The sequence below is a fragment of the Lissotriton helveticus genome, chromosome 2_1 (assembly GCF_964261635.1).
Source record: "Lissotriton helveticus chromosome 2_1, aLisHel1.1, whole genome shotgun sequence".
Taxonomy (NCBI): Eukaryota; Metazoa; Chordata; class Amphibia; order Caudata; family Salamandridae; genus Lissotriton; species Lissotriton helveticus.
Genome location: NC_136059.1, coordinates 1911382090 through 1911405101, shown reverse-complemented (window position 1 = coordinate 1911405101; position 23012 = coordinate 1911382090). Strand labels below are relative to the sequence as shown.

Genomic DNA, 23012 nt, shown 5'->3' with positions numbered 1-23012 from the left:
CAGATATTTTTCAATTTCTAGACACGGAACTCGCGCAATGGCCGGAGCCCATAATCTTATGTGGTGATCTGAATATTCATGATGCAGATAGTAGTTTTTTAGATCCTGATAGGAAATATATGGGGAGAAAAAGAAGAACTTACAGAGCTTTAGCAGATATGGCAAGGAATAACTCGTTAGAAGATCCATGGTTAAATTGCCATCCGAACTTGGATGGGAGTACTTTCTTCTCAGCTCCTCATCAAACAGTGGTCAGGCTGGACTATTTTTTAATCACGAGAGGTCTGATAGATAGTGCAAGGATAGTAAGAGAACCAAGGATCATATCAGATCACAGCCCGTTAGTGTTAACTGCAATACTTGGGCAAAGGAGAATTAAAGAATTGAGGCAATGGACTTTTGACAGAATGCTCCTCCAGGATCAAACTTATAGGGAGAGAATGAGTGAATGGATTAAGGAATTTTGGGAGATCAATAGAGGTACTTCTACATCAGGGACTGTGTGGGATGCTTTTAAAGCCGGAATAAGAGGAGAAACTTTGAGTTATGTTGTCAGTGCTCAAAGAAGGGAGAAGGAAAAAGCGGAGAGAGATAACAAACTAATTAGAGATGCAGAGGAAGAACTTATGAGGGCTATACACACACATTCTCCAATTGAACAGATATTATTGAAGATAGTCGCCCTCAAAGCAGAGGTTATGGATGGGATGGCAAAAAAGACCGTTGAGAAGTATGTAGCCAATAAAGAGAAGGCGTATGAACTTAGCGAAAGAGTTGGTCACATATTGGCTGTGCGAGCTAGGCAAAGAGATGGGATGGCTGATATTAAAGAGATCAAAAACGGTCAGGGAGTTAAGGTTAAGGATGCTGAACAGATTAGAGAGGTTTTCAGACAGTTTTACACGGAGCTTTATATATCAGATGGGTATGAAAGAGAGGAGGACATAGGGGCATATTTGAGGGAGATGGAGCCTTCGGTACTGGCAGAGGCAGACAGAAAAGAGCTGGAAGAGAAATTTAAGGTGGATGAACTGGCTGAGGCTTTGAGGGAGTTGCCGTCCGGGAAGGCTGCTGGTCCGGACCAGATTCCGATAGAATTTTATAAAGTCTTCCAACCCTCCTTACTAGTAGAAATGTTTAATGTGATGTTGCTAGCGCAAATGGGTGAGTCTGTTCCACAATCCTGGGGAGGCGCAGATATTATTGTTATTCCAAAAAAGGGCAAACCCGTAGATGTTCCGGGCTCCTATCGACCCATTACTTTAATGAACGCCGATGTTAAGGTGTTCTCCAAAATCTTGGCAAAAAGGCTATCTAGGATAATTGAAACCTTGGTTATTTCTTCCCAGCATGGATTTATTCCAGGTAAGGGAACAACCCAACACACTAGGCAAGTAATCACGGCATTTGATGTAGCAAGCATCCTGGAAGACCCAATGGCAGCGGTGTTTCTCGATGCCGAAAAAGCATTCGATAGGGTCTCATGGAGATATTTATGGGATGCTTTGAGGTGGCACGGGATAGGACCAGGATTTATAAAGGCTCTGCAGACTTTATATATCAACCCGACGGCTAAGATAAGAGTCAATAGAGGTTACTCGGCAGCAGTTAATATCCAGAGAGGCACAAGGCAGGGCTGTCCCTCCTCTCCCCTGCTTTTTGCTCTATATCTTGACCCCTATATACGAAAGTTGGAAAGTAATCAGCAGATACCACCGTTAGTTCTCAATGGTTGTAGACTTAAATCATTAGCTTATGCGGATGACGTCGCCATCCTGACCGCAGAACCTACAGTTGCCATTAGGGCAATTGAAGTTGAAGCTGAGAGGTTTGGTCAGTTTTCAGGATACAGTTTGAACATCACTAAAACTCAGATAGTTAAAAATCAATGGGTAATTTGTAATGATGCTAGAGTGACGGATATGGCACATTATCTAGGGGTACAAATAACAGCAGAAATAGGTAAGATTGTGGAAAAGAACATGGATCCCTTGATAGCACAAATGAAAAAAGATCTGGAAAAAATGAACAATCTACACCTGACATTAGTTGGTTGTACAAACATCATCAAAATGATGATTTTACCCAAATTTTTGTATGTGTTCAGGGCGGTACCTTTGTTGTTTGAAGCCAGTTGGTTTAATGGTATAGAGACTATATGTAACAGGTTTATATGGGCACACGGCAAGACCCGGAGGGCTTATAGGCACATGACACTCCCCAGAGAAAAAGGGGGATGGGGTGCACCAGATTTTCGCTTATATTATATGGCTACCGTTCTGCAATATATTCAAGGTCTTATTGGAGGCAATACTGATGATGTAAGAATGCACAAGATATCTACAGAGATTTATGCTGTCGCACTAGGGGTAAATGCTCACAATTGTTTCTTAAAATGTACAGATTATAGCTACTTTAAGAGAACTAAGTTTAAAACTGTTAAGGCGGCAGTCACAGTGTGGAATGCATTCTTAAAGAAAGTCAAGGTGGGGAGGTACAATAGGTATGTCTCATTAATTAACAATAGGTCACTCCCTGAGGAAATGTTTGCAGATCATACAATGACAGAGTGGGCTCTAAGGGGGATTACGCAAATAGGAGATCTATTTTCACAGGATGGTTTTAAGCAATTTTCAGAGTTAAGAGACGCATATGGCATACATAATAGGGGATTTTTTAAATATTTACAGGTTAGAAGTTTCCTTAAAAACAAAGTTGGAGGCCCAGCAGGTTTTAATAAAATAGAAATAATGGAGAAAATATAGCTGATGGGGGATTGCTCTATCAAGTCCTTTTACGCAGCACTGGTGAAAGAAAAGCAAGATGATTTAGATAAATTCAGTAAGAAATGGGTGGACAAATTAGGAGTTGAAAGTAATTTGTTTTATGATTCTTTGAATTTAGGATGTACGATATTATGTGCTGCCCCGTTGCAGTCTCAGCATTATAAAACACTATATTTTTTGTACTTTACGCCTGCAATGATCGCAAAATGGGGGGGGATTACAGGAATTAACTGTCCCAGATGCAATGCTCTGGAAGCAGATAGTGTACATATTTTCGCAACATGTCCCCAATTACAAACATTGATTAAGGAGATTGAGGGTTTTTTGGCAAGATCACTGGGGATTGTGATATCCCTCACACCAGCTTGGATCATGTTAGGTGTGACTGAAGGGGAGCAGGATCAATATGCTGAATTTCTGTTTGTAATAATGGCTGTTTACAGACTAACAATAGCTAGGGCTTGGCTAGATAAAAACCCTCCGAAATTGCAATGCTGGCTGGCAAATACTCTGTATGCATACAATATAGAGGAAAAAATTTATGCACGAAAGGGGAGGAGTGGAAGACGACTGGGGAGAAGAATTTGGGAGCCACTATGCAAATGGAAAGAGGTGCAAAGAAGGAACAACTAGGTGTAGGGTTGGGAAGATGTTGTCTCTACTGTTATTGTTTTTTTTTTTTTTTTTTTTAGTTGAATGTATTATTGGTAGGGTAGTACTCAAGGATGGAGTTTAAACAATATAATGTATAAAGTATTGTAATGGATAAAATGTGATGCATGTAAAGCTCATAATACTTTGTTATGGTGAAGAAAAAAAAAAACAAAAAAAAAAACAAAAAAAAAAACAATATAACCATTGACTCTGTTTTCTTTGCTCTCTAGTAAAATAACAGAAAACCTGTGATAATTATCTATTTGGTTCGATCTGTAGTGGTTGATGTTCCTGCAAAATTGAAATGATTTGTAAATAAGCCAATTTATTTTGTCCCCAAGGTGCATGGAGTCTGGATTGCACTGCTTCCCAAGGGATCAGAGCTTCATTTCTAAAGTCAATCTCCAACTTTCCCTAAATTGCACTTCTTCCACCTAGATACTTCTTTTACCAACTCATCAGCGCATGGACTTTTTTTTTTCAGTCTGTTTTTAATCAGTATCATGGACTTTTAATAGGGGTTCCTGTGTGAATCTTAGAAATCTGCAGCCACTGAAATAGCTGTTTCTGATTGAGCTCAAATGATATAAGTGCAATATCTCATCTTTTTTGGATTTTTTACTTTGGGAAGGGTGGGAGCTGGGCAGAGAAAAATCCCATCACAAACGACAAAATTGTCAAAAGTCTTACTTTTGTCAAAATTATAATACCTATAGCTACCTATTAAATAAGCTGCCAAATTATAAACGCTCCAATTTGGGAGGGATAACCTGCATTCCTGGACTGTCAGAATCAGTTTCCTAAAACCTATTCTAGGATTGCACTTGTTCCAAATAAAAATGCCAATCAATGCATTCAAGCTTTGAAAAATGTATTTTGTAGTACACATGGGATCGATGTAAAAAGGAAGTGTGAAAGAGGCAGAATATGCATTTTTACAAACGCTACTCTCCCAATAATTCGAAATTGGTATATTTTATCCCACCTTTCCATCATACTTTGGATCTAAGTGATTAAGGGGGAATCATTTAATTCAAATATGTCTTCATATTGCTCAGATACTCTAATCCCCAAATATCTGACTGGCTTGTAATGTTATACAATCTGCAAAAATTGGGGTAAAACACTGGTACCAATAAAAAAAATCTTGATTTTCGATATGGTTACACGATAGCCTGATAATGTTGAGGACTTTAAAACATTTCCAAACAAACCCTGAAGCACCATTCTCCCAAAGCACCAAGTCATCCGTGTAGAGTTTGAGTTTTGATGCTCCCAGAGTTGCTGCTTTCATGACGCCATTCTCTCAAGGAAACAGGCCAAAGGATCAATAAATCGGGCTAAAAGAAAAACAGATGGTGATGGGGACACCCCTGCCTTATACCACTAGTAATCTTAATGGGGTCCAGGATCCAGCCATTCAAAGTTACTAAGGCAGATGGCCACCCACAGATTGAGGCTATTGGCCTTGTGAACTGTTCTGGAAATCCCATTAATTCCATCACTTTAAATAAATAGTTCAAGCTCATTAGGTCAAAGTTTTTTTCTGAGTTTATAAACAAAATTTGCCACTGGGGTCTTACTTTGGGTAGAACAATCAATTCCTCTGACTAAGTAATGGGTATAATAATATAATTAAAGTCCCAAAATAAAACCAGTCGGATCATTCCCAATCAAATGCGGCATGGCCTCTGCTACCCTCACTTCTAAGATTTTCCTAAAAATCTTATAACCTGCATTCAGCAGCGTGATAGAGCGAAATTACTTTATAATTTCTGGGCTTTTATCTTTTATAAAAAGGCAGAGGAGAATACCTACACTTTTATAAAAAGATGGGGGAATGGCACCTCCACCTAGTATGTTATAAACAAGTCCATCATAGCTACTCTCAATTCTGGAAGTAACATCTGATACCATTGCAATGGAAACCCATCCTCACCCACAGCCTTGCACCTGGGTAGTGCTTTGATCACTTCCTCAATTTCCTGTAGTGTTACAAGGCGGACAAGATTTTGTGCTGCTTCATTTGTCAGCTTTGGGAGCCAAATTTTGGCCCAAAAATGTATTACATGATTATTGCAGGAATGCTGGTCTGTTGTGAATATGTTCGTAAGATGCTGTTGTAATACCTTCTCTATGTGAGGAGCATCGTAAAGCAAGCTGCCCTTGGATGGGTCCTTAATTTTTAGACTATTGTTTTCAGATTGTCATGTTCTGGCCCTTCAGGCCAGCAGCCGCCCACTTATCTCCCCCTCTCCATTAAGCTGTTGCCCAAATGTTCTACTATTAAGACCCGTTTATCCATCAACAAAATGTTGTAGCTCTTGTTTGGCTATCTCTCTTGTCTTGAAATACTGCAGGATATCTGCTTGAGTGAGCTTTAACTCTACCAGGGTAAAGGCCTCTGTCAATTCCGTGAGATTCAAATTTGTTTGGAAGGCAACAATCTCAATCAGAATAGTGGTTTTGAATGCTTCCCAGATATTTTCTATAGAAGCGGAATGTTTAAAAAAAAAAAAAAGACAGACTTGTAAAGACTTTTATCTTTTCGACAAAAGACTCTTCTGCTAGCAGAGCTCTATTTAAGGACCAGCTATAAGGCCGAGCCAACATATCGCTGAGGGCCACATTTAAACTGATAGCAGGGTGATCAGATGGTGAATTCGGGATAATTGAAGAAGTAGTGTTCAAAATATCTTGCGAAATAAGAAAAAAATCTATTCTTGCAGCAGAAAAATAATAGAGAGCAAAGAAAGTCTATCCCCTACAAAGAGAGCTGGCAGTCCACCAGAGATCTACTAAATTATGCTTCTCCTTAAACTTCCGCATTGCTCTGCCAACCTTAGCTTTAGTTTGTGGGACTGACCGCCTACTTATATCTTCTTATATCCACCTCATTGCTTGGACAAAATTAAAATCCTCACCAATTATAATTCTCTCGGGGTGGTTCACCAGCTGGAACGAAAAATCATATAGTGGCAGAGTGCCGTCCAAATGAGACTAAAGAGTACCTAACTCAGATCATTTGAACTTTGGCCGACCCATCTTCCTGACAGGCACCTTCTCTAGTCTGCCAGCAAATGTTCTGCTAGCTAAGATTGCTACTCCTCTAAGAGATGTGGATGCGGAGGTGTGATCCACCAATTGAAAAGGGCTCCAATTTATTGATTGTGTCTTAGAATTTCTAATGTGTGTCTCCTGAATGAAGCAAAAGTTGTTTGTAACTGCTCTACACTTTTGTGGATTATTCACCCATTTACATTCACAGAGACAATCCGGCAATTCAGAGTAGGCATAGATGTAAACATATTCTCTTATGGAAGCTAAATGTTTTGCAAGCCTTGAAATCCCACACTATCTACACTTATAACTTAGCTGGATTGATTAAACCAAAGCCTGCTAGAAACCATTTTATTTCAGTTGAAATGCTTACGCAGCCCCTCCAGGGAGTTTCCGCACTCCCCCAGCTTCAGTTACCCATTCCCATCCCCCTCCCCCTTTCCTACACCCCCATCTACCAAAACAAGCCCCCCTTTCTACAGTACCTAGCCCACCTGTTGCAACCCTAAGTCTCCAGGTCACAGAATCCCTCTCCTCCTCCTTCCAGTGTGATACTTGCACATTTTTTTAATTAACCTTTGGGCATCCAAGCTATATACTTGCATACTTCTACCTTTTAGAAATATTGTATAGCTAAGAGTCAAATCATATTACAGCTGAGAAAGCGATCTTAAATCCGTTTTTCAAATCAATTACTATCATAATTCCAGTCCCCAGCACCTCTTCAACTCAAGCTTGTAGAGTACTGATGGGCTGATTCACAAAGGTAAATTTACACGTTCATATAAGTTTACGATTGTATGCTATTCACAAAGGGATTTATGAGGAGTATCTATACAAGTGCAAAGTCTATGCACCTAAAAAGACCTATCTAAGAGACGGAAGGAGTTCCGGAAATGATTCCTTTATTTCAGCCTGCTGGGGGCCAAATAAAGACTCTGCAGCCCACTTGATTGAAAGTTTTGGTTAAGGCAACTTTGAAGGTGTTTAATGACATTGAGATAACACAACATTACCTGCATGAAATTCAGACTCTGGCCTGATTCTCAAAGGTAAACTTACCCTTTTGGGTAAGATTAAGATTGTTAGCTATTCATAAAGGGATGTACGAGTAGTATCTTTACGAGTGCGGAGTCTCGGAACATAAAAAGATAGGTCTTTCTAGAGGTGCTTTGTGCATGGCACCTTCCGTGCTACTGCTTTCCTGTACCAGGTCCCTTGTAAGTAAATACTGACTTCACAATGCCACTTCTGCACCGCATACGTTCACAATGTAAAGGGCTGTGTGAGAAGAAACCTGCCTGAGCTACTCGAGTCATCCCAGACCGGATCGAGGACAAATTATCGGCACGCAACAGGAAGTCTAATTAAAGAGGTGAGCTTCAGAAGAAGATGAGCCCTGCTAAAAGGTGGTAATGAAATCCACCCTCACTGCCTCTCTGGGTCTCCAGATCTGTTGTCAAAGATAGTTTAAGAGTGCAAGTGGCAGCATCTCCCTTCCGGGGCTACCAGTACATTCAAGATGGCGTCTAATCTTGTCAGGAGGTTAGTAGCTCAATCAACCGTTGAACAATGACACTAAACCAATCAACTCACTTCATTTTTAACCAGAAATCAAGTGATGCTCATGAAGTGACACTGGACTGCTTGTATGTTAAAATATAGAAGTAATTAATAATGAACTGCACAGATTGACTCCAGAACATTGATACCGATATATCTTCAAAGTAACCGTATTTAGGGAAGTACAAATTTACTGTTTTTAACTTCACCTCTGCTTACCTTGACGATATGGTGGTAGCCGATACTGTAGTCGATATAAGTGCAGGGCAAACTTATAAACTCAATACTACTACAACGTTTGACATAGAAGCAAAATGTACATATATCTGTTTATTTAGCATACTACGTTCATCAATAGGGATGGGGTGTTATTAGCAGAGGTACTCTCGCAGGAGATTTGGCAACAAATCAGAAACTTCAGTTGTGTCCTATGGGTACCGAGTCTTACCTTCATTCACTTCATCGTTCTCTTTGTCCACTTGTGCTTTCAAGACGTACCTTTTGATCAGTCGCTTCATGATTTGCTGTGGGTGAAAAAACAACACACAACGAGGTGAGGAATTGGATTGCTTGACATTTACCAGACTGTGAGAATTATTCTGATAATGACTGTGTAATAAAATCAATGACTTGTGCTGTCCTATATTACTTCCTTACCTGATTGTATATGGATTGGTTTTATGTATGTTTTTATTATCCATGTTATTACCATGTTATTGACTATTATATTGTTCCCATTATCTCTGTTGACTCCTACTGCCCCTACCCTGTCTTTGTGAAGCGCTCTGATATCTGTAAGGATCCTGTTCGCGCTATATAAAACTTTGAATAAATAAATAAATAAATAAATCATGGTCCACACGATTGCATAGGCTAGATTATGCAAATGGCTTATTATAAACGTGGAGTATAGCCATGGTTTCACATATTCAAAGCACATTATTTAGAGCCTGATTTAAAGTTTAGCGGCTGGGGTACTCTGCCACAAAGTGATGGACATCCCACTGGCTTTATTACACATGTAATAGGATATTATGCACTTGCAATGCACGACCTTATTACAAGTGCCACAGGATATTATGCTCTCTGGAATAAAGCGGACGCAATATCCATCTCTTTGTGACCGAGTAACCCATCTGGCAAACTCTAAATAAGGCCCCAAGTATTAAGAAGCAACAAATGCAGTATGGGAAGGAACATACATGTTGAAATGTTTGCTGCAAAACAGCTGCTGAACGTCTGAGAAGTAAGCTTCCTGAAAATACAATCTATTTTTGAACATCAGTTGTAGCCACTTCAAAAAGAGGCACCTTTGATTCTTCTCCGAAGCATTTGTTTATCCAGCCCAATGTGAAATCTAATCTTTGGCTTAGCAGTAAAGATGAGCAGACAAATCCCAGTCTGCCACAGCAGTGCATGCGGAACTGTAGCATTTTCAGCAGGTCCCTAGCCGTGCTTTATTGAACAGAAAGCCCCTGGCTATGAAATAAATCAGCTCTTGTGCTGGATCACCTTTAGGAAAGCCCCCATTTAATACACAAACCATATCAGCCTTATTGTATTTGATTTTTGTTTGGAAGAGCTGTGGTTGCAGCCGTTGTCTGCTTCTAAAGCTTGACAGCGCACTCCCAGGAAACCTCAGCATCCTGCCACAAGCATGCAGAGTCTTTTCAGCATCACCCCTGGCCACAAAGCTTCAGGTCTGGCTTTTAACCTGATTACTCGTCTCCCCTGACAGTGCTTTTATTTCATTTTGTCTTTCATATTCAATCACCTTCAGTTGCAGATATTGAAGATAAACTGGCAAGAATGGTTACAGGTTTCAGTGATCAACAAGATCCCCCCACGGCCCCTCCATTGACTTAGTAATTTCCTCCTCTTTCTACACTCTCAGACACCTACTACATTTCCTCGTTTCCCTTTTCAACCCGCCCTCCCTCCAGAGCCAGTATACCTCCTTCCCTTCTTCCTCCTCCTCACCTTCTTCAACCTTCTTGCCACTTACCCCTCCCACCCACTAAAACCCCTGACTCCATCATATCGTCTTTCCTCTGCCCTATCCCTAAAAAATGAGGCAATTAACTCACTCAGTGCAGAGGAAGGCAAATACCCCCCCAGGAACTGTTAGATGATAGGAGTCACAAACCTCATAGCCACCATGAACACATGATGGACAACACAAGGACCACTTAGATGGTGGCTAGGTTACCTGACCCCCTCTTGAGGCTACCCACTCCCCACAAATACACGCACCGACCAGGCGATAGTTTTAAACAGGAACATTTACACTGACAAACAGACCAACCACAGAATCAGACAGGGTGGACGTCTATGAAGCACACTGCACTGTATGCACACTGCACTGTATGCACACTCTATGGATATCAGCTACACCACACACACTCTCCGATCACACGCACATAGGTTAGACCATGGTTCTCTAAAGTCGGTCCTGGAGGGCCGGGTCCATGCCAAATTTTTAGCTTATCCACATTTAGATAAATGTAGTTGCCTTAAAAATCTGGCATGGAATCCAGCCCTCCAGTACCACTTTTGGACAACTCTGGGTTAGGCGATCTGCCAGTGTTGTGTATTACTGATGTTGCTTGTGTTGTCCGTATGTGGTTAAATTGTGGCCTGTTTCATCCTCTTGGACAATTGTCAGTCTCATTATGCCCAAAAAAAGTTCCAAGCCAGAGACAGCTGAAGCCAAGATTCACTGGTCCAGCCTTGCACCCCATGCGCAGTCTTCACCGGTCCAGCCTTCCACCCCATGCACAGTCTTCACAGGTCCAGCCTAGCACCCCATGCACGGTCTTCACCGGTCCAGCCTTGCACCCCATGCGCAGTCTTCACCGGTCTAGCATTCCACCCCATGCACAGTCTTCACTGGTCCAGCTAGCACCCCATGCGCAGTCTTCACCGGTCCATCCTTGCACCCCATGCACAGTCTTCACCGGTCCAGCCTTCCACCCCATGCACAGTCTTCACAGGTCCAGCCTAGCACCCCATGCGCAGTCTTCACCCGTCCAGCCTTGCACCCCATGCAGTTTTCACTGGTCCAGCCTTGCACCCCATGCGCAGTCTTCACCGGTCCAGCCTTGCACCCCATGCACGGTCTTCACCGGTCCAGCCTTGCACCCCATGCGCAGTCTTCACCGGTCTAGCATTCCACCCCATGCACAGTCTTCACTGGTCCAGCTAGCACACCATGCGCAGTCTTCACCGGTCCATCCTTGCACCCCATGCACAGTCTTCACCGGTCCAGCCTTCCACCCATGCATGGTCTTCACTGGTCCAGGCTAGCACCCCATGCGCAATCTTCACCGGTCCAGCCTTGCACCCCATGCACGGTCTTCAATGGTCCAGCCTAGCACCCCATGCGCAGTCTTCACCGGTCCAGCCTTCCACCACATGTGCGGTCTTCACCGGTCCAGCCTTGCGCCCCGTGCGCAGTCTTCACCGGTCCAGACTTGCACCCCATGCACAGTCTTCACCGGTCCAGCCTTCTACCCCATGCATGGTCTTCACTGGTCCAGCCTAGCACCCCATGCGCAGTCTTCACCTGTCCAGCCTTGCACCCCATACAGTCTTCACTGGTCCAGACTTGCACCCCATGCGCAGTCTTCACCGGTCCAGCCTTGCACCCCATGCGCAGTCTTCACCGGTCCAGCCTTGCACCCCATGCACGGTCTTCGCCGGTCTAGCGTTGCAACCCATGTGCGGTCTTCACTGGTCCAGTCTTGCACCCCATGCACAGTCTTCGCCGGTCCATCCTTGCACCCTGTGCGCAGTCTTCACCTGTCCAGCCTTCCACCCCATGCATGGTCTTCACTGGTCCAGCCTAGCACCCCATGCGCAGTCTTCACCGGTCCAGTCTTGCACCCCATGCAGTCTTTACTGGTCCAGCCTTTCACCCCGTGCACCGTCTTCACCGGTCTAGCCTTGCACCCCATGCACGGTCTTCACCGGTCCAGCCATGCACCCCATGCACAGTCTGCACCGGTCCAGCCTTGCACCCCATGCACAGTTTTCACCGGTCCGGCCTTGCACACATGCGCTGTCTTCACCGGTCCAGCCTTGCACCCCATGCAGTCTTCACTGGTCCAGCCTTTCACCCCATGCACAGTCTTCACCGGTCTAGCCTTGCACCCCATGCATGGTCTTCACCCGTCCAGCCTTGCACCCCTTGCACCCCATGCACAGTCTTCACCGGTCCAGCCTTGCACCCCGTCCACAGTCTTCACCAGTCCAGCCTTGCACCCCGTGCACAGTCTTTACCGGTCCAGCCTGCACCCCATGCACAGTCTTCACTGCATCGCATTGCCGATATCTGCATGGTATTGTAGTGTTCTTGGCTGCTAAGATGAGGGGGGCTTTTTGCACACGTCTAGTCTTTCTCAAGGACTGGAGTCACAGTATAAGGGCATATTTAGTCAGGTACGTGTAACACCAGATGTCTTCTGTACATTGCTCGGTGGCGTGCATTTCATTTGGTGTTAATTATACCCCTATACAATCTCAAATGGTGAAGTATCACCATCAGATGGCAGGTACAGCATCTGATGACAAGGCGTAGCTCTACAGACCATGTAAACAAATCTCATTATGTAGCAACAGAGTGATACGCATTGTGCTCCCCCTTGGGTCTGGCGACAATGGTCTGGGTGTTGAAATCTGGGTCTGGCCTAACATATATGTGATTTGAGGTGTGTGCAAGACTCTGTAAAGTGTAAAAAGGAGCCAAAAGGTCTCCTAGTTCCTCTTCCTCTGGTTGGGGTACCTTTCCAGCAGGTAAGAACCATCACTGCTGATGCCCCGTAACCTCCCTGTTGTCAAACGTCCCATCAGGTGATAGAGGCCCTAATGCAGGTGTACTTCGGTGTTAGCTTCACCTCTATCTGAGTTGTCAAATTCATTACCTGATCAGTGGCACATCAGTGGTTGGGTCACTGCCCCTGCACCAGCTCTCACCTTGTGACTTATGGGTCAGTGAGAGATTCAGTGAGACCCTACAGGAGCAGGATGAGGGCCTTTGCAGGGAAGCACTGAAGGCAGTTGACCAAGTATCTTCCCTGCCTTCTCTTTGTGAGTAGATAGGTCCCTAGCCTTCTCAATAGCAGTGGAGCAGTCTCCACCTTTGCTGCACTGACGCTTGCATGAGATCTCACGGACATACAGAGCTACAGAGAAAGGGATTGCAGCCATTGCTCTACACTTTTAAAGATCCTTTCTTTGCCTGTGTTGTCTTAGTAGTGTGTGTAAACAATGGTGACTCAGTACCACAACTTTCCCATGCCTACAGGTCATAGCCGCAACCCTTGCAGATGTTAAGAAGGCCACATTGCGGTGGCTGTGGCTCTGTGGTCACCACCAAGGACAGCACTGACTGAACCTAAAGTAGATGATAACACATGGTTCTGTACAGGCTATAGGTGGATGAACTACTGTAGCTAGGGTGGTAATTATACCATGTGCAAAAGGGACAAGATCTTGGGCAAGCTGGACAATCACAGTATATCGCTGTGATAAATTTGACAGATCTACTAACTGGAAATGCGAATAGAATGAGCATGGTAAAATTAGATATTACCCAAATATGAATTCACAGAAATCCCAATTTACCCTGGGTGAGGCCATCTATCTCGGTCAGATCTAGTAGTATAGTAAGTATGTCATGAGCCCTGGAGCTGGTAGGGAAATTGTGCCCTTTGACTGCTTTTTGGGTAGTAAAACTAAACAATTATCAAGGTTCAGTGGACCCCTCAGTGATCAGGTCTCAGTGCCACTACACCTGCTGCACCAATGGTAGCTACGCTGATAGTCAGATCATGGATGAGGGCAACCTAAAGCCCAGGCAAGCAAATTAAAGCAATCTGAGCTTCACCTGTTCCTTGTAAGGGTTTGCTGTGGCTCAACAAAATACTACCATGATTTCATTCAAATGCTTATGACAAATACAGTCCTCATGGCAAGGCCGGTAAAGTAATGCCCACGCATGTGAAGTAGAAACCCACGAGGCAGAGGAGCCTTGAAACTCTCAGAAGAGCTATGTCCGAAGCGCCTATCCTTGCTGGTTGGGACCGGGGAAATCTTGTTGTCGTGCATATGCTCCAGATGTGGACAGTGAGGCAGTCCTGGGGCTGATGATTCAAGAGGCAGCATCACCATGTACTTTTCTACGCCTGATATCACCTGTGAATGACAATGTCTGGCGTTGCTTTAGACCCTAAGGAATCTACTGCCTTTTCGTTATAGAACAAGCTTCATTGTCATCCAGACCAACACTTTTCCCAGCACTCTCATGCCCTGATTAAAAGCCAATGTTACATTCTGATCTCTGCAAATCACAGTTAGCGCAGGGATTGGAAGTACAAGCTCTGTGATAAGTATCACACCTTCACCACAATATTCCATTCTACGTCACGCCTACTGAAATTTATCAGACGAAAAGGCATTGAAAAATGGCAAAACATGCAAAATTTAGTCTGATAAACACAAATTCAACATGTTACACCTCATTTCCAAATTGAAAATTCAAATAGGAACTGTTTATCACGTCCATTAAGTATCTAATCTGGGGATTAAGGCATGTACCAGGTGTGGTAAATATTCCATACAATTCTATGCAACTTGTAATCAGGGCTTCAGAACCATTCCTCTGTTTTATGAGGTTCTCCACCTATGTTATGTTACCTTTGGGATACATGAACGTCCTGGAATGCCTTAGCATGACTGAGGATGGAGACAGCTATTCAGGCTCAGATGACTCAGTGAAGTCCAAAGTGTGCGGGCGAAGGTGCTTACTCACGATGATTGAGTTTGATATATTTTTGTGATTTGTGCATTAGAGGACCTCAAAATAATATGATATGTTAGTTACGAACGGAATGGTGACTCTAGTTCAGTGCATGAGCTAAGTGATGGTTTTTACGTCTGTGAGTGACTGGGAAAATGGGGTTTGATGGGGCTAAACGTGTGAGTAAAAGCTACTGTCCACATACATAGATGCTCAACCCTATGTTTGAGCATCCATCTTCTACCACAACGCCTCTAATGGGTAAAAGAAGTTTCCTCAAGAAAGTTTCATTAAAAAAATAGGACAAGGTTGCCCTCATCTAAGCTACTTGCTTATTTATTTCACAAAGACAAGGAAGCAAGAACACGCCCTTTCGCAACGGTAATTTAACGATTGTTAGTACATAAAATGCACAGGGGGTGTTATTATGAATGTAAATTAGATCTGCCATGAACGGACACTCTAACAATAAAAAGCCATTGGTTCTTCTGTGTATGTATATATGTAGCTGACCCATTTGTACAACATGGTTTCTGAGTAGTACAAATGTTTATATTTTGATATAACTGTGGAATGAACAGACTTCGTCGTGACTGACCACTCAATAGCTCACACAAAGAAAATTTTGAAATTTGAAAATATTTTGCATTTATCCTGTTTTTTTGGTTTCAAGGAAAAATATTTGAAATCAATTATTTACAGGGAAAGGTGAAATCAGCAAAAGGAGGAACCGTTGTAAAGTTTGTGCGGGCCAAATGAGTAATATTTATTGAAGTGTCTATACGAGTCATGGAAATGGAATTGTAAGCTCTGTTAAATATTTGTGTGAATCATCAAGCAGTGATTAAAGCCTTTTTTAGATTCAGTGTTAATGTTCCTGCAGCGATTATTGTGCTGTTAATGTCCATTCCATACAAGTTGCCCAAATCGTGTTCTATTGAAATTTTTGTGCCATGCGCAGCCTCGTCTTCATTAGAGGAATGCTAAAGTTAAAGAAGATGGGGCGAGTAGTACTAAGATACTGGTTCCAAAAAAGTCGGGCAAATTGCAAACCGACTTTTTGCGACCAGTATCTCATTCTGCAAATTAACTTATGTATTATTAAGTCGATTTGCAAAATTACCTTTCGTAGGGGTTCACAAATATTAATTAGACAGGTCGCAATTTGTGATCCCTGCATTTGGTTACAAACACAGGGATGGTGGCTTGCAAGGGACAGCTGACTACATTTGCAAATTGAAACCTTTTATTTCAGCGCAAGCCAGTTTTTTTTAAAGGAACCTGTGCTATTTTAAAAAACAAAAAAAGTTTTCCATTTGGAAAATCATCAAGAGACCAGGCAGTGGTCCCCTGGACATTAACTTACTGAGGCTGCTGGCACTATTTCCCAAAGGGGAAGGGGTTTATCACACACGTTGATAAGAATACCCTTGGGACACCCTTGGCACATTATCTCAAAGAAACTGTTTACATGACCTAAGACCCACCAATGATTTGGTGAACCTGTATCCAGAGTTTACATGAGTTTCTCCCAATGTCAACTTTTGTCTGCCTCAATCCCTTGATTTAAATCAGACACACAATTAAGATTCAACTGTCATTTTTGGTATTTGAAAACCATCCACTATCAAATTAAACTAATTGTAAAAGCGGACCAGACTACGCTTAATTAACACCAGCTGCCAATCAGGAAACATACCGAGGCAGTGAAGCTTATTGTTCATGCTCGAGGAGTAATCCAATGCCATTTCTCTGCTCGACATGCCCTCTCCGCCACCAGTCACTCAGCATTATATCCATCCGCTCGGAGAAACCCCCAATTCATTACAGCAGTGACAAGCTTCCATGGCTGACAAACTCATTATCACTTTGTGGCAACAACTGTGGCGCGTGTGCGGCGCGTCGGCCGCGACGCAGCGCCTTACCTGATAGCGCGACGGCTGATTGAGAATGCTGTTAAAACTGTGCGCCTCGAATACCCTGGAGTTCGACTGAGAGAAGAGGTTCAGCTGGAAAAGCAGAAAATCAGACACATTATTATATGTTGGTCAATCACTTCCACAAATAATTCAAACACATGTCCACACCTTCCATGGCATATCAGTTGCAGGTGGTAGCCTTGGAAACAATGGCAATTCTTCTGTTTCTATGACTTTTGCAAACAAAAGAGAATTTTCGGTTGAGAGAGTACTTCTGGCCCTGTCTGACAAGTGGAAAGAATTTCAAAACATACCCGTTGTGGAAGTAGAACCTTGTTTTGTGTAAGTAAAACACTTAGGGGTCATTACGATGGCGGACGGACTTCTGTCCGTCCGCCATCGTGCCGGTGCTTGGGACTGTCTGCATGGATTGCGGCGGTCCCGCACACAAGAATACGATGCAACTGCCCCCCTGGCGGTCGCAAAGTGTATCTCTGACATTGTGGCTGGTGCTACTAGCTGCAGCTCCAGCTGCAATGTCAGAAATAATGTGCGTGCATTTCCCTGTACTACGTGGCAGGCACCACGCGGTGCCTGCCACCTGGTGCAGGGAAATGGCAGTGCATACCCACCTCCCCCAACACAAGGGGGTTCTGCTACGGGCTCCTAAATGCAATCCCCGCCAGCCTGTGAATGGAGGTTTCACCGCCATACACCGGCTGGTGGGGAGGCAGCATCGTAATATGGCGGACGGTGCCTGCTAGGCACCGCCACCATATTGTTGATGGGGTGTTGGTCCGCCAGGCAATCGTAACTATTGCCTGTGGCAGACCAGTGGCGGACGGACTTTGCGTCTGCCAGCACATCGCCCGCCATTGTAATTTGGCGGGCGGAGTAGTGCTTTACGATGGAGGTGAAACTGCCACTGGCAGGCTGCTGGTGGCGGTTCTACCGCCATCGTAATGACCCCCTTAGTACCTTGACACCGGATTGTTCTAGAATGTGGAGATAGACTCTAGCAGCAAACATACCACACCACATCGTTGGAACAGGCTCTCACTTAAATGCATCTGGGGCTGGGCTCAAATGACCTTCAAGAAACGACCCATTTTTCTTGAAAAATTCGATTTTTTCGGCAGCACGACAGTGTTAGTTGCGGACGATGAGCCCCTCTGTATCTATGCATCAGAGAAATACCTCCTGATAGACCAGCTGTTGCTCACTCATTTTCTCACTCCCTAGCTCTCTTTCACTTTCGTTTCTCATTGCCATCAGGAAACACTTTCTTTTATCCCATTTCCTTCATAGAAATTGCCCAGGCACCGGATAAATTGTCTTTCAGACAAAGGTAATGGAAAAGAGTAAAATACGTACAAGCAGGCCATGTCAATAAGGCTATGTTGTTAGGAAAGACTGTTCCTCCTTTAGTGGGCTGTCACTCACACCTGCACAAACACATTCCCCACTAACATCACGTCAGGGGATCAGACCAACAAAAGGGAGTTGCCCATTTGGGCCCTCAGTCAAATTCGAACTGCAGCCTGGTGTTCGTGTCATTCTTGGTCCCTGTGCCACAAGAAGACATATCACAGCTGCAGCATTCCCTGCTGGTTATATGATTTTACCACGATTACAAGTTCCACGCATGGCATTACCACGCGAATTTTAGTTCTCAAGTGGCTTTACCACGCAGCTTTTCAGAACGCCGGTTTTTACATCGCCAAATAAAAAAAAACACTACGAAACTTCTAACGTCCCTTAGGCACATATGTCATTGTAATCTTCATAACGACAGTGATAGGCTAAATACAATGTTTCTAACTGCATAACAACCCAATTGTTCGCTTTTTTTAACAATCTTAAATTTCAAATTACCTTACAATTATACATTTTTTAATTTAATGTGCGCTTAAATATATATATATATTTTTAATAAAGATTATATTCTTACCTGTCACCTGCTCGCCTTTCCCCAGCAGCCCTTACTTCCATCCACCATGGAAACAAGCGTCAAAACACGTCTATCAAAATTAAAAAAGGACTGCTATTTTTACGTACACGGCACGTCTTTGGGGGAGGCTCTTTCTTTTTACTTCAGAGGTACTGAAGAGCGTTTTTTTATTAAAGTAACCCGCTCCTTCATTTTTTTTTTTTTGTTGGGGGGAGACCCCCCATCCCCCCACTAGCCCCCCCCCAACCCCCCCCTAGCCCCCCCCAAACCCACGCAGATCGTACAGGCAGAACGACAGGAAGGAATACCACTCGCGTGGTAAAGACGGTCGTTGAAGGCACCCGCGTTCAAAAGACGTTTGCGTGGTAAGTGACTCGTGGTAAACGTTATGCGTGATAATTCTTTCGTAGTAAATGATGTTTCCCTTCCCTGCTAAGGTAGAGCCTTTGTGAACTGAGGGGCTTATTCACTAGTTTTGACACAGGGCAGCGCAGAAAGTCACTTTGCTGCGCTGCCCTGTGTCAAAAGAAAAGAGCAGGAATGCGCTGTATCTATGAGATACGGTGCATTCCTGTTCTCTTCCATTGCGCTGGCGCACAATTGGCTGCCTTGCGCCAACGCATGCACCTTTCCACCATAGTGCAAGGGTGTCTGTGTTGTAGGAATGATTGTTTATGTGCATGAACGGACGTCTTCCTGCACACAAAAAAATAAATGAAAGTGGTTCCTCCTTCTATGTGTGCTGCAGAATGCAACACACGTAGAAAGAGGAAAACAAAATAAGAGAAAAAAGTTCTTTATCTTCATTACACCCCCCAGGGGAGATGTAGGCTTTGACGCATTCGCAGCTTTACATGTCCTTGTAAATTTGGGATGAGTCAAAATCCATGGGTGGTGCGTGAGAACACCCACTGCAACGCCCATGGAACGCCTCTTTGACGCAGAGTTAGTTAACGCAGTGACTTGTACTGCTTTGCCTTACTCCACATCTACGAGGTCATGTAAAGCAATGCAAAGTGGCTGTGCGTGGCCTCGTAGATATAGGGCTGCCCTTCGTGCCGCCGGTGTGTCAAAAAAAGTGACTTAGCGGTGGCGCAATGAGCTCGTAAATAAGCCCCTCCTTCCTGCCAATACTGCTCACTGCAGGCTCCATGCCCTCTGCCCAGTTGCTCTGCTAGGCTCCACCTAAAAAAATCAGCAGAAAGGGCTCAGATTTACCAAAATACTTATTTATTTGCGTCTAGGGGTGCTGCATTACAGTTTAAGGAAACTAACCTGTAAACAAAAGGAGAAATCAAAAGACCTGCAAGTGCATCCTGGGGGTTATTTACAAGGGGTCTGCGCTGCTGGATCATCACTTTTTTTTTACGCTCCGGTGGTGCAGGCCTCCCAATCATATCAATGAAGTGATGCAAAGCCACCCTGCATGGCTTTTCATGGCCTCATAGATATGGAGTAAGGCAAGTCAGCACAAAGCAGCGCTTTGTGCTGCCTTGCCTTACTCTACGTCAAGGAAGCTTCCATGGGCGTTACAGTGGGTGTTCCCACGCAACACCCATTGACTTTGACGCTGCCCCAGATTTACAAAATCATGTAAACCTGGGGCAGCGCCTAAACCTTACGCATCCCCAGAGCAAGCGTAATGAGAAGAAATGTTTTATTTCTCCTTGTTTTTTTTCCTCTTTCCATGTGTGCTGCATTCTGCATCACACATAGAACGAGGAAAACACCTCTATGGGTTGTTTTTGTGCAGAAAGGTGCTCTTTCTGCAAAAAACAATGCTGCCAACTACGCAGACAACCTTGCACTATGGTACAAGGGTGCCTGCTTTGGCGCTAGGCTGCAAACAGTGTGCTGGCTGAAAGAATACACCTCATCTTGTAAATACGGTGCATTCCTGCCCCGTTAAATAGGCGTAGGGCAGATCAGCAAAAAGACTACAGCAATTCATTGTGTTTCTGTATTGCTTCACCCCTTTTTCAATTGGCATAACAAGGAGCTGAACAGCAGTGGATCTATGAGTATTCTGAAGTTTGGATCTTGTCGTTGTCTGGTCAAGGTTTAAGATGAATAGAAATGTGTTAATTACTCTGGGTCGCAGTCAGTTTCTTTGTTACTCTGTGTGCGGCTGATCTTCTTTGCTATTATGAGATCATGTTCGTTATGAACATTTCTGCTCAGACCAAGATCTGGTTATAAAGCGTCATCCCTTTTCAGTATTCAGAGCACATCCCTTGTGTGCAGACCAGACACTAAGGCGGAAATTAATAGGCTCCTGTACAAAGTTAGCATAAAGCAAACACTGACACCAAAGTCATTTTACTTCGCATTTTGGCCTCATTGATTGTGCTCATTTTCCTACACTCTGCAGTGTTTTTAAGCACTTATGCTTTGTCAGGGTATTATTTTCCTGACAAAGTCATTTTTTACTGCAAAAAATCCCCAGTGCTTGTATTTACAAATAAGAAAATGCTGAGTTCGAAATCTTGTCTTGGGTCTTTTGGACACTTGACTTAGCAGGGTTAAAACAAAGTCAAGCAGTTAGACTTTACTGTAGGAGGTGGTTGAACTTAAAAACACAGACACAATACAACACAGCAAATAACAAGCATTAAACTCAATGTCCAGTTATTACTTTAGCCTCGAAGAAGACTAGGACATTTACTTACAAGATGATAAATATAAAGGTAAAGATATGAAACTGGAAGAAAGACGGAATGTGTTAGCCCTTTGTGGGTTAAGACAAGGTCTGAAACATGTTTAAAGCGTTTATGTGCTAAGCACTAGATGTACTAGACTACTGCACCTACTGCCAATATGAATGAATGAATGACTGCATGATTTTATTTGATAATGTGCACAATTCACCCAAACCGGGGTATCTCGGCGTCCCTCAGGTTAACTGGACTTCAAGCGTTTCAGGTGTACTAAATGGCTTGTCAAGAAAGTCTCACTTAATAGGTCAACACTGATGGATAACAGTTATTTGCGCATGATACAATAATGTCTGTTGGCGCTGAACTCAATCCAATGGTCAGCCATGCTAGATAATGTATAATACCATCGGCGGCTGGCGCAGGTAAGCGCAGTGAGGCGGCAAGTCGACAGATGGCGGAATAGGTAAAATTCAAGAAATAAATAAAACCTATTCCGTCATCTGTAGACTTCCCCCCGCCCCGCCCCACCTGCACCAGCCGCAACTGAATAGCACCCTTGCTATGATATGTCTGGCTCTGTGGTATATGGCACAGGGTGCTACTCTGGGCCACTCAATAGACTCAAGCCCTTATGGCTGAGCTTCCTGCTTATGAAAGCATAATTTTTTCACTCACTCAAAAAACCACCACCCAAACAATGGGAGTTCCACCGAAGTAGTCAATGAGATTATCAGTGGCAAGTTAAATGGCCATCCACGGATCAGGTATCTGGTTTACAGTTCAGTAACCAGAGAGGTTAAGGACCCAACTTGTCTCAGGTTTCTTCATTGGGGCTGAATGGAATGGTGAGTCAGCACCCATTCTAAGGTCACTTGGGAATACCAATCGCTGGGGCAAAACCCACTGGACCACCAAGGCTTCACCAAATAGTTCTGTTTTGGCACCCTCACATGTGGTGGGCAGGTTCTGGTAATCCTATCCTCTTGTGAAGATTTTTCCTTTTCAAGGGAGGGTGTTCCAGTCTCCTCTGGCATTGATCCATGGTCAATAACTATTGATCACAATCATGGTGTAAATTGGTAGCTTCATCATAGTTAATTCCTGTTGTATGGGCTTGGTATTTCCTTATTCTGTGCTCTTACTGAAGTTTGCTTTGATTTTTCTCTACTGGACCCTGCAGAAGTATTTCTGTATCTGATTGTCATACACCCTTTTAAATTGACCTGCCACTTAAAAGTGTTTTCTGGAATTAGAAAAGTAGCAGTAGCGGTGATCAGCATCTGAAATTGAAGTGGAGAAGATATCTGCTTTCCATTCATTCAAAAAGTTTGGTTGATGGTGGTTTTACTCATAAATGCTGATGGTAGTCTTTTTCTGCTAGTAGGTCCATATCCCACTCGTCTTTCAAAGATTTGTTATCATGTGACTATCAAGTCACTATCTACAGCTGTTGCCAATTTTTTGTTAGATCTCATTTCAAATGACCCTCTTCTGGAACAGCTTTTATCACAACTATGATGCATGATAATTTGGGAGGATTTGCAAGTTTCGTATAGCCCAATTGAGAGATAAGAGCCTTTAGAGTGTAATTGCTCAGTGTCTGAAACATTCAATTCATAGATC

The 23012-nt window shown here is 43.6% G+C and overlaps 1 protein-coding gene and 1 long non-coding RNA gene across 3 annotated transcripts in view; one reads left to right on the top strand and one right to left on the bottom strand.

Annotated features, from left to right (window-relative positions):
- The window catches only part of TRPC3 (transient receptor potential cation channel subfamily C member 3), a 697537-nt gene that overhangs the window by 10865 nt on the left and 663660 nt on the right, over positions 1-23012 (bottom strand). The window contains exons 10-11 of the mRNA XM_078676843.1: positions 16788-16871; positions 8512-8587 (exon numbers count right to left, since the gene is read on the bottom strand). Coding sequence (XP_078532969.1) covers positions 8512-8587; positions 16788-16871 — 160 coding nt within the window. The remainder of the gene's footprint in view (positions 1-8511; positions 8588-16787; positions 16872-23012) is intronic.
- LOC144818937 (uncharacterized) overlaps positions 1-23012 on the top strand; it is a 324952-nt gene that overhangs the window by 27181 nt on the left and 274759 nt on the right. The gene's annotated exons all lie outside the window — the stretch shown is intronic.